Source organism: Tachyglossus aculeatus, chromosome 1 (genome assembly GCF_015852505.1).
Source record: "Tachyglossus aculeatus isolate mTacAcu1 chromosome 1, mTacAcu1.pri, whole genome shotgun sequence".
In the NCBI taxonomy this organism is placed as follows: domain Eukaryota; kingdom Metazoa; phylum Chordata; class Mammalia; order Monotremata; family Tachyglossidae; genus Tachyglossus; species Tachyglossus aculeatus.
The window spans coordinates 72,451,058-72,463,673 of record NC_052066.1 but is presented as its reverse complement, the minus strand read 5'-3'; the positions used below and the strand labels follow the sequence as shown (position 1 = coordinate 72,463,673).

The 12,616-nt window shown below is 45.3% G+C and overlaps 1 protein-coding gene across 8 annotated transcripts in view; it reads right to left on the bottom strand.

Annotated features, from left to right (window-relative positions):
* Nucleotides 1-12,616, bottom strand: part of ATG16L1 (autophagy related 16 like 1) — a 62,933-nt gene that overhangs the window by 20,273 nt on the left and 30,044 nt on the right. For 4 of the 8 annotated variants that reach the window (XM_038752167.1, XM_038752187.1, XM_038752225.1 and 1 more), the window contains exons 7-9: nt 2,302-2,388; nt 1,375-1,431; nt 1,116-1,163 (exon numbers count right to left, since the gene is read on the bottom strand). In XM_038752167.1, coding sequence (XP_038608095.1) covers nt 1,116-1,163; nt 1,375-1,431; nt 2,302-2,388 — 192 coding nt within the window. The remainder of the gene's footprint in view (nt 1-1,115; nt 1,164-1,374; nt 1,432-2,301; nt 2,389-12,616) is intronic. The other 4 variants (XM_038752178.1, XM_038752217.1, XM_038752209.1 and 1 more) reach the window with 2 other exon arrangements.

The following is a 12,616-nucleotide window of genomic DNA, read 5'->3' as shown; positions in this document are numbered from 1 at the left end:
TCAGATTACACAAAGCACTGTGCCAAATTGAGAGTATCTGCCCTTAATCACTCAACATCACGTGGTTGTATATGTATACATATACACCTGTATATATGTATATATGTTTGTACATATTTATTACTCTATTTATTTATTTTACTTGTACATATCTATTCTATTTATTTTATTTTGTTAGTATGTTTGGTTTTGTTCTCTGTCTCCCCCTTTTAGACTGTGAGCCCACTGTTGGGTAGGGACTGTCTCTCTATGTTGCCAACTTGTACTTCCCAAGCACTTAGTACAGTGCTCTGCACACAGTAAGCACTCAATAAATACGATTGATTGATTGATTGATTGACAAGCCCTTGAACAGAGGCTCCCAGCCTCTTAATACCCAACTTGAGGCCCGATCTTTCTTTGCGATAATGGTGGCCCAATCAGTGAATACGGCGTTGGACAATTCTTCCAGTTACTGCAGAGGAGTAACTGTCAGCTTCTCTAAGTATTCAGTCAGCTCTGTAAAATGCACATTTCCACGATGTGTTATCGACGGTACTTGTTAAGCCCTCTCTACGTGCCAAAGCACTGTACTAAGCGCTGGGGGAGATAAATTAACCAGTTTGGACAAAGTCCCTGTCCCACTAGGCTATCAGGAACTAGGGGACGTTTTCCCCTCAGCACGTGTCCGTCTGAAGGCAACACGATGCAGTGGTGGAAGAAATGGTTTTTGCGCATGCATGCGGGATTCATCAGTGTGCGATTCCCTGGCTAAAAAACCCCCGTGTTTCAAGGGCTTGGACTGTTATCCAAGATTAGCACGTTGTCCAGCTACAAGCAACCTTTCCAGTGTGAGAAGAGCTTAGCTCAGGCTTCAAGAAAGGTAAAGCCTAATGCAAATGCTGACGGCGGCAGAATCCCCGTGAAAAGATCCCCGCCAAGTTTTTACCACCATCAATGTGAGAAGCAGCCAATAGTCAATCTTTTGGAAGGGTTGAGGGCCTTCCCAGAAACATGCAAGGCCTTCTGGTTAGTGTTCTAAACAACTCATGATTGAGAGAAATGAAAGAGTGATCATGTTATAATTTCAACGTCCCACACTCACATGCTGGGCTAAGAGTGCATAATAGTTTCACCTGGCAGCACCAGAAGAGGGTTGTCCCAAAAGTGGAGACTCGGACAGACTGGAGGGAAAGGTCAGAGGTCAGCACACGGCAAGATGGAAGAAGCAGGAAATTGGGGGGGTGGGGGGGGAAGAAAAAAGCAGAAGCTAGAAGAAACCTGACATTGACATGTTGTATTCCTTGAATCACGGATATTTGAGAGTACATTAAAACCAATTATTTATATTATTTACATACATGAAAACAGAAAGGCAAATGGGGACTAACCTACCCAAAGATATTAGTGAGAGATTCCAGAAGGCCTCCAGCAGGCTGGGAGAGTCGCTTACTAAAGAGGAGGGGAGGACAGGTTTAAACCTTATGAACCAACAAGCTTAAATAAATGATCAATAAAAACACAGCCCACGAAGCAAGAACCTGGGAAAACACCCTCCCATTCAGAACCAAAACCCAAGAAGGAGAATCCCAGATAGCATGGAATTACCAGAAAACACAAACAGTGAGTGGACAGGAGGGACACCCAGCCTGGAAGAAATGTTGTGGAGGAAATAGTTCTTGTCTTTTCACATTCAGAAGAACAAAATCTTTCCTGAATCTGCCAGGTCTTAAACATAGCTTCGACCACTCAGATCTACATTTTCACAAATTCTGGGGCTTCCTAAATCCCAAGTCTCTTTCCCTTCAATGCTACTCTGCAAAAGAAATAATCCCAATAGAACTGATTAAACTATTTGTTCCATTCAAGTCTCCGTAATGAATGACAAACTATTTTCTTGCATGCAGCTACGATGCCACTTCGCCTTAGATATTTCAAAAGTACAGAAATGTGACAAAACCGAAGGGGTTTCAACTCATCCCTTTAAGGTCCTACTCATGAGCAGTTATTCAATTTCCTAGAAGAGGCACTCTCTGAGAGTACGACTGGATTGCTAACAATCTCTCGATCTTATTTACTGAGCACTTACTGTGTGCAGAGCACAGATGCATCTCCATTCCTGCAAAAGTGTAGGGAAGTTTACACCATACTTCACACCTAAAAACAGCAGGTGTGAATGGTATTTCTCAGTGACCCACCTCACTTTGGACCTTCCCTGATACCAAACCAGTAGGCCCTTATCTCTTGCCCCAGTAACCGATGCTAAACCTGGAACACACAAAGTCCACCTTCTTTTCTCCCCACCACTCCTCGTATACTTACGTGGTCATTCGACTGGAGGCTCGTGCCGGAGAGGTCTCCTCGGCTGGGTCCGTCACTTCATCCACGAGCACTTCAATATCATCATCCCTGGAGAAGGATGGGGGCAGGCCTCCTTTTGAATCAGCTAAGCATTAAGTTTTTCTGCAAACACACACAATCCATTCTGCTATCTAAACAAACACGATCCTTTTTGAATTATCTACCGGGGAAAACTATCCTAAGGGTCAACATTTCTCTTGAAGAGAAAAACAGATTCCCTTCTTATTGATAGGCAAGGCCAAAAACATTTTTAAAAAAATTCTCACATTGGTAGCCAAAGCAGCTATTGGTTTCCATTAAGTTTTCCTGAAGGCAAATTAGTGACATGTCCAATTGTGACAATACCCATCTGGAAAGCAACTGTTTCCTTCTTTTTAAAAATAAGAAAAACGATAGCCCAAGGAAAGGGTAATCTCTGAGTCCAGTACACAAGTTGGTACACAGAATTAGGCACATGCCTTGAGATACCTGAGGCTGAATGCCTCTCCCTGGAGAATTCCCCAGTTTGCATTCAAGAATTTTATGTGATGGCCAGTGAGAAGATACCCACAGACTAAAAACAGAGGTGGTCTATGGATGGGTTTGAGGGGTGGGCAGAAGGGATAGCTGACTGCCTCACACAAACTTAAATGTGAGGAAACAACAGGCACCGTGGAAAGGAAAAATCTGCGTATTGGCATGACTGGTTGAGCAAATAATAATAATAATATAATTGTGGTAGTTGTAAGCACTTACTATGTGCCAAGCACTGTACTAAGCATTTGCTTGGGATGGATACAAGCATATCAGGTAGGACACCGTCCCTGTCCCACAAGGGGCTTAGTTTCAATCCCCATTTTACAGAAGAGGTAACTGAGGCAAAGAGAAGTGACTCGTCCAGGGTCACACAGCAGACATGTAGCAGAGCCAGGATTGGATCCCACGACCTTCTGACTTCCACTCTATCCACTATGCCATGCTGCTGCTTTAATGAAAGCGCGAGGCGCAGTTACACCATCCATGGACTCATCTAACTCAAGCTTTAAGTAACATTTAGGCATATATACCTAGGCCCCAAAAGAAACTGAGGCAGGCCTAAGATAATTTAATACATTCTGCCTCTGGTCTCCATTTCCTTTTAGTTTGGTTTTCACTGAACTCTGAGCATGTGGGACAACTCTGAATCATTTGATAACGTTCACTTAACCTGGCAACACACGGAAGCCAAAGGAGTTAAAAATGAGAAGGGGAAATTCCAATGAAAATTCTCTTTGCAGCACAGAATTTCGGCAGCCCGCATGATGTATACTGCATGGCCCTTAAGCCTATAGCAAAATTGCACCATGGCGCACAAAAAGCTTGGGAGGCATACCTCAGAACAGTGCTTTGCACATAATAAGCACTTAATAAATGCCATTACTATTATACCTGGCTCTTCTGGGAACCAAATGTGAGCAAGGGGAGAGGCAGGAGAGCAAAGCATCTAAAACCGTTAGAATCACACTGAAGCCGGCTCACAGGTTTCATTTTGTTTGGCTCTTCCTTGCAAAAATGCTCCAGTGTGGCCTGCCACGTTATCGTTGTAGGCGTAATCTGTTTAGACATTTCTAATTATGAGATTAGTTAACCGTTTCACTGCGTTGACCATCTACCTCTTTCATTTATGCAAAGGGATGAGATGTAGACTCATTTCTGAACGAACATGGGGTTTCAGTGCACGCTTTGGATAGACTGCAACTGTATAATTAGGGAAACGTCCTCTAACAATGGGCATGTCTGAATTCAGCACAATACGGCATTAGAAGAAATGGTTACGTGCACATGTGCAGCATCGGACTTTGCTAAGAACTACAAGGCAAGTTTTCCTTGATGAAGGGTTCTGCAAAAACATCATTTCTGAAAAATCCCAATTTCCCAATTTCTCTAGAAATAATGACTGCACACAATAAAATAATCCTGAGCGCCCAATTTTAAAAACTAAAAATGAAGAGCCAGTATGCCATACAGGTCAGTTTTCTCGACTTGATCTAACGTTTACTTAATAAAGGGAAAGTCGTCCTTAGAATTGTGTATTTTATTGCAAACCTTGGGACTTATGAACACATGCACCTATTTTTATTTACATCAAAATTATTTCAGTCTTATAAGTTGTATTACTTCTGATATAGCCTTGTCCCACCTCCTGCCACTCCTTACCACATATGAATTTATTTACATCCTCCTTAGCATTTAGATGTCTGCTTCATTACTCCCTATCTGTAAATATTTGACTCTCCATTAGAGTGTAAGCTCCTTGTGGACGGGAAACGTGTCACTTGGTTATTTTGTACAGTATAGTGCACTGTACCAAGTGGACCCCCTGATAAACGCTACTACAATCCTACGTATAGTACTCTACACTCAGTAGCACCTAAATACAACGAACGATCAGGAGAAGGGACGGCTCCACTGGGTTTCAAAAAAAGAAATATTTACTCGGACAGCTCTTGCAAAAAGGTAACAAACCTAAATTTGCCCATTTGAAAATGGGACAAGAGTTAAAGCACAGCCCCACTGCAAGAATTTACATTATTTCTGATTTCACAGGGATATGAAATACAGGATTGACAAACTTCAACTTTCGACACCTCCAGCTGATTTTTGTTAACCGTTCTGGTGTTAACACTGATCCGCTCGGGGAAACAGGACTGTCCCGCAGGTTACCATCACCGAAGGAACCACATACCAGGATCGTGGCTTACGACAGATCCTCTTTATTAAAGTGACCTCCTGGCCTCACATGGCAGGGGGACCCCACCCTGTCATGACCTGGTAGACGCAGACCTTTGCAGCAAAGACTTGGGCCTTTTATAGCCAAAGAAATCCAAATGCTTCCCAGACTCCTCCCCGTAGTTCCCAGTCCAATAAAGAGTCCTCCCGGGTGAGCAAGTTCCTCCTTCCTTTTGATGATCGTCTGCGGGAACCTCTTGGAGGAGATTCTTCTTCTGATGATATAAGCAGTTCTGATCCCTCCGCCTTGATGATAGTGTGTGGGAACACCTTCCCGGAGAGATCTGTGTTGGGATGCTAGTACGCGTGAACCTCCTCGTTGAGCGGGTCCAGAGATGACCAGATTGTCCACCCTGGACTGGTGCAGGCTCAGTGCCGTTATCTTGCTGCTCTTATTCTGCAACACGCACGCCGTGTGCCCAGTGGCCCCCCTAGACTACTGGTAACACTCCCACGCTTCTTTACCCCCGTCTCTTTGGAAATCCTGAGATTCAAATACAAATGAAGGGTCCAATTATGTCTTCCCTGGATTCGTTTGTCTGAAGTCTGTATTGGCTAGCGTCTGGCTTTGGGACTGAGCCTTTGAGTGGTTTTGCTTTTTTTAGCTATGTGACCTCCCCAAGTATTTCGTTCTCCTTCAGTTCTGTTGCAACTTCCATCTCCAACGTCTTTACCATTTGTAACTGGGGCCAGAGAAACTGACAGTGACTCAGTCACCCCACCCCGACACACAGATCCTCCCAATTCCAAAATAGCTCGTTGGGTCTGAGGGTGTGAACCTACATTAGTGACCTTCGTACTGTCAGTGGGATATAGGCAGGCATCTGCCTGGTGGCAGTGAAGCAGTGCCCAAATGCTCTCTGATTTAATACAGCTGAATCACATCCCTCTCCTCTCCGGGGTCTCAGTCCCTAAGCCAGTCAGCACACCAATACAGCACAATATCACAAACAATTCCCCATACACACATACATGGTACAGCATATATTTCTGTGCTGGGATCCGGCTGCCCTGCCTGGAGGACCAATTAACTGCCTCACCTGACATCCTTGTTAAAACCTCTTAAGGACTATGTAACTGTTAGGAAATAAATATTCATCTACACACCGGACACCAGAACACGGTTCCTAAAATGGATAAAAATTCTTTTCCGATCGCATACCTCAACAATTACACATTCTAGATTCCTCAAAAGTGTAAGATTTAGTACAAAAGTGGCCTTCATTCTTATCCCTCTGGGATTGCTTCTCAGACCCCTAGAGTCAGAGGCCCCCAAACCACCCACCCCAGCCTCCCTTCAGATGACACAAGTGAAAATTCCACGGGTAAATACAGACGCTTACAAATTCTTGATAAACACGTGACAAAAACACCCAGATATCCAGGCTCCATACATATAACCATACGCTCAATTTGCACTCTAAGATTTACCCTGACCAATAGTTAACATGGCACCTTCTGTCTTCCTTCTCTGGACAAAATACAAGTATCACAAATTAAACTCATGACCATAAGGGCACCCCTTTCCCACTGCCAATTAACACTTGAATTTCTCCAGGAACTTTTGCAAGGGAGCTTGACCAATCATTTCCCTATGGGAGAGATGCAAAATTGACAAATATACAGTTTAAGGGATGCTGTTGCTCCACGGAATTTTCTAACCTGATCCCACCCAAAAGCAGGAATCTGAAGGATCAATTCCTTTGTGTTTACTCATAGTTCAAGCTCACAGATTCGGAAACCATGATGAAGTGAAGTTGCCAAAATTTGGAACACCCAAAGTAAATTTGCCCCTAAACATGTTAACAATGACCCTTATACGTGTGATCCATCCCTTTCTTTACATTTTGGCCTTTATACAATCAGGACATTTTGCAGAAATAAGGAACATATGGGCATCTCCAGTCACACACCAGACACTTTAAATGCCATTAACAGTCTCCAAATAAACTGATGTACATGATTCACTTTAGAAAATAAAACAAAAAAAACCCATCACGGAAGGCCTAGTTTGGCCCGGACTATCAGTTACCCTGGCTGGACATAAAGGTGTCAGACTGCATTAAACTTGCTTACGTTCCTCCTTCGCCAAACCCAAACTTTCTCAAATTTATCCCGGTAAATCTACAAATACAACTGCTGACTTTCTTCCCTCATATTTGGGAACTTTTAGCCAGCCCTAAATTACAGCTTAAACATTGAGAAATTAAATCCCACCCCTCTGGCATTCCAGGTCTACCCAGAATTATTGTACGTTCTTTTCGGATGTGAGCCCCGAAGGGATTGTCAGACTGTCCATTGCCTGGCCCTTCCGACCAGTACTTAGGGAGTTTGTTAGACACGCACGTTCACCAAGAAACTGCCCAGTATTTCAGGAGGTCTGGGGGCATGCCAGGTACCTTTGTCCATCCCGAATCTGCCCAGTGAGGCCCAAGGGGTTTCCCCAGGCAATTTACAATGTGAACCTAATTGGGCCAGGAGCTGGCCCCCACAAAACCTTACGCATCTTAGCTCTTTTGGCTTTCCCTCTATTGTCTTTTCTTCCTTTCCCACTTCCCCACTGTCCCCTGATCCACTCTCACGGGGTGGAGAGACAGGAGAAAGGGGAGTCTGACTGCAGAGACGCAGTTCTGCCCTGCTTTGCCCTGCTAAGGGCCGGATGGGGAAGTTTGCTGTTTGACTCCCAGGGCTCAGTAACCCCCACTTTCAGGTGCCCAATATACAGACTTGTCACTTCCCCTACACTGCTCCTGCCCAGATTCCTCTGTAATTAAGGTATTCTCATTTTAATAATAATAATGATGGCATTTGCTTAGCACTTACTATGTGCCCAGCACTGTTCTGAGCATTGGGATAGATACAAGGTTATCAGGTAGTCCCACGTGGGGCTCGTAGTCTTAATTCCCATTTGACAGATGAGGTAATTGAGGCACAGAGAAGTGACTTGCCCAAATTCACATAGCTGACAAGTGGGGGAGCCGGAATTAGAACCCACAACCTTTGACTCTCAAGCCCATGTTCTTGCCACTGAGCCACGCTGCTTCTCATTTTCTCTCCAGGTAATCCTCGTTCAGAGAACCAGTGATCCCTTGCAGACCTGAATACATCAAGTCCCCTAACCCAACTCGTTACCCCGTATCCCCTGGGTGACGTGTAGTTCCTAACATTTTGGGGCTGAGGGTCAGGCATTCCCTACTAGTGTAAAAGGGACCCTCGGGGGTTGAATTGCAGGTAGTGGGATTGGGCAGCAGGCTTGGGAGTTGTCCACCTGAAACAAGTCAGAATGTGGGCCAAGTCTGCTCCCCAGGGCTCAATGAGGGTGTCCTACCCACTAACCAGACCTGGATATCTCCCTGTGCCTACATTTCTCCAACAGGATCTCTCTTAAGCCAATTCATTTCCTTATGGGGCTCCCTCATTGTTTGTTCTCTAACCCAGATTTCATCAGGGTTTTGTTTTGCAGGCTGCATAGAAGCGGTAGTCTGGTGGAGCTGTGAGTCTGTGTTAGCGGCCCCAGCCGGAAAACACTTAATGTATCTTTAAATTATGCATTATAAATTACTTATTTATATTTGTTGTCTGTCTCCCCCTTTATTCATTCATTCATTCATTGAGCACTTACTGTGTGCAGAGCACTGTACTAAGCGCTTGGGAAGTACAAGTTGGCAACGTAGAGAGACGGTCCCTACCCAACAATGGGCTCACGGTCTAGAAGGGGGAGACAGGGACCTTTAGGTGGTAAGCTGGCCGTGGGCAGGGAACATGTCTGCTAACTCCACTGTACTGCACACTCCCGAGTGTTTAGTACACTGCTCTGATAAGCACACAATAAATACCACTGATTGAGTTACTTCACCACCACCAGGTTTGCGCCTTGGCGGGGCAAGAGGCTAATCTTCCAGGAACCCCTGTTGCATTTCCAGATCCCACTGAAATTTGGAAGGAATCAGCTGGGATCATGATACTAACAAGCTGACTCCCACTTCCACAGACTGATCGATCCCTCTCCCCAATTTTTCCATTCATCAGGGACCTCTCCTGGTTCATCCCGCAGCCACACCTAGATGGGCTCATGAAGATGACCAGCCATTTTCCCTACTCCACTCCCCATGGGGATACAACCCCAAACCATGCCCTCACTACCTCCTCGACAAAACAGAGCAAACCTTCAAGACAATTCTGGTCCCAACAGAGCCACCTCCTCACTCTCATACAGCTCTGATGTGGCCTTCTCCACTATTAGCCACTGACTGGGTTTCTAGAAGGGTCCCATTCTGATGAGGCCATCCCTAATTCCTCTGTTCCTGGACGAGAAGGAAGTCAGGATGATCTCCTCTGTCACTTCCTCTTGTCTTGGGGAGCAATCAGACGTCCCAGCCTTTTCACCCTAATACTCTAAGTGGCCAGACGCCACATGGAGAACCCTACGCTCTCCCCACAAGTCCAGTGGACAAGTCCCTGGTAATACATGCCGTGTTCTTCAGGTCACTGGTGCAACCTGCGGGGGTTTCGATGACCCTAGGACCTCTGAAACATCCGGGTATTTCAGGTAAGGAGGGGAAGCTGAAGGTTCCACCTGTAAATGACAAGACGACCCCCTTTTCCTTTCCTTGGATTTCTTTCTCAATTCTTCCCCAGTTTCTCAAAACCCTGTTTACTCCGTCTCCTTCGTTGTCCACTGTAACCCCAGGCTGACACTTAGGTGGATATAACTGCGAATTAGACCACGACCTTCTGTTGTTCCATCATCTCTTCCAGGGCAGCAATATGCTTCTGCTGTACTGCAGCCTCATTCCACAGAACCTGAATCACTACTCCTTTCTTCTTCCTCGACTTCACCGTCCCTTTGGAGTTGCAGATCCCATTCTCCCGGTGGTGAAGGCCCGTCCAACTGCCCTCAGGAACCTGGTAAAGCACCCGCTTCTGCTTTACACAAGAATGAATAAACCCACCCAGATGTCTAGTTTTTTCCAACTCAGACATCAGCATCATCTTTCTAGGTTGCTCAGCCTAGACAGTCAGATTGCACTCATATCCCTGAAGACGTTACCATCTCCTCCCTATCACTACCCCGAGTGACACCACCATATCGGTTGCTACCCTGAGGACCAACGTCACACCAGTCACTACTCTGAGTACCAACAGCACACTGGCCACTACACCAAGTGACACCACCACACCAATCACTACACTACCTTGCTAGCTGTTACCACCCACCTTTTAGGGTAACAGCACTATCCCGCTAGCCAACCATTAGCGGAGGGACCACACACCAAGATCAAGACTTACGACAGATCCTCTATTAAAGCAACGCCCCGGCCCCCCATGCCAGAGTGCACCTTCCCAACATTATCTGGTAGATGCACAACTTAGCAGCAAAGGCCTGCGCCTTTAATAGCCAAAGAAATCCAAACGCTTCCCGACTCCTCCCCGTACTTTTCAGTCCATCGAAGAGTTCTTCAGGATGAGCAAATGCCTCCTTTCTTGTGGTGATCGTACGGGAGAACCGCTTGGAGGAAATTCCTCTTCTGATGATATAAACAGTGCTGATCCCTCCTGCTCTGTTGACAGTGTACGGCGTCAGTTTCCTGGAGAGGTTTTTGGGGTTTTTTTGATGCTAGTAGGGGTGAACTTCCTCCTTGAGCAGATCCAAAGATGACCAGACTATCCGTTCTTCCTGGTTTTGATGCTAGTAGGCCAGAACCTCCTCCTTGAGCAGTCCCAGAGATGACCAGAATATCCACCCTGGACTGATACTGCAGGTTCAGTGTGGATATCTTGCTGCTATTACTCTGCTACTGGCACACTGTGTGCCCACTGGGCCCCCTGACAACATTCTGGCCCTAACAATGCTATACTATATATACCTCCCACCTGCCATCTGCCCCACCACAAAAGTAATTTTCCAAATATAGTAAATCAATGGTATTTATCATAACTCAAGTCTCATGATCACACTTGACCTCCATCTCAACTTGGGTTAGGTCTGTTTAATGCAAGAAAAAAATGGGTAATCATAGGAGTGGTGTGTTTCAGGCAGCCTGTTAAGAGGCCACGTGCAAAGGTATCTCTGCCTTAGGGGAGAGATCTGCTGAGGCAAGGGGATCACTAAGGAGGCAGTTAATATCATCCAGCTGGGAGGAGATGACCAGGGCTCGAACCACAGGTGGACAGAAAGAGGTAAGACCATGAAATGTTACAGAGAGAACCTGGCAGGATTTACAGTCTGCCTAAACGTTTGAAGGTGAGCAACGCAGAGGACCAAAGATGACATCAAGGTTGTGAGCTTGGGGGCTAGGAAAGAAGATGGGAAAGAGGTTTAAAGGAAAAGGTAAGAAATGTATTCCGATCGCAGTGAGTTTAAGGTGCGGGTATGTCACTCAGTTGGAGATGGAAGGCAGGAGAAGATAAACTGTCAAGATGGTGAGAGGACAGGGCAAGAAATGTTCACTTGGAAGTCTACGTGATTTGCACCCAATTAGGTTCTAGGGAGTGGCATGATTGAGTCTTCAGGTTCGTAAGCAGGCATACCCTCCCCAAGTGAAGCAATTTAGATCCCAGCCTCACACCGCAGTAGAGTATGGTAAACTTCCATAGAGCAACCCGTTAACAGTCCAGGGTTAAAGCTCTCCTCTTCGAGGTTTACTCACCACGACAAATTAAAGTAATTTTTGTTCTTCTACTTGGAAATCACTTCTAAACTGAGGGGCATGGGGTGGGGGACGGAATGGCAAGAGGCTGCAAAGTCACTTTATAATTAGAGCTCTTCAGTACTAAACATGAACATTTTCTAAAGGCATGCTGCATAAGGCAAAATGCAATAAAAGAAATCTGGATTAGTTCTGGCCACTTTTATCTTCCTCTGGAAATGGCCTCTTTCACGAAAACATATTGAAAGATGCTAATAGGGAGCAAAAAATGTGGCATCAACCCCAGTTTCTTATTAACCAGTTATGTGAAACAATATAGCTTTGTCATGGATCATCAAGGGGATATTTCCTCTTCAACCTCATATTCCTACTTTGAGTCCAAGAAGTCATAAGTATTGCTAATTTTTTTTTTTTTTTTTGAAGACAAGGAGGATGGTCAGAGGCAGGGCCATTTTATTAGAGGAGTTGGTAAGCAGATGGAGGGATGGAACCTAGCTGCTAAGAGAACAACTGGAAAAGAGAGTGGGACCCTGCATCCAATTCTGCAGTGCCCTTCACCCGTGAGCTACAGAGAGGGAAGAAGAAAAAGACCAACTCAAGGATACCCACAACGCTCCCTGAGCAATTTAGGATGATGGCAAGGATTCTTGAGGTTTGCTTCAACCCTACAGCATCAAGGGAATGCCCCGGAAGTGCCATATAAACTATAATAATTGCCTCCAAGTTCTCAAAACCACTCTTCCTCCTCTCTCTGGAGATCACAATCTGATCACCTTGGTTAAGATGAGGAGAGGAAATAGAAAATTTCTATCAGCAAGCAATGTTGTGGGATCTATCTACCATTATCACCAAGATCGATTCGTACAACAGATAAGCAG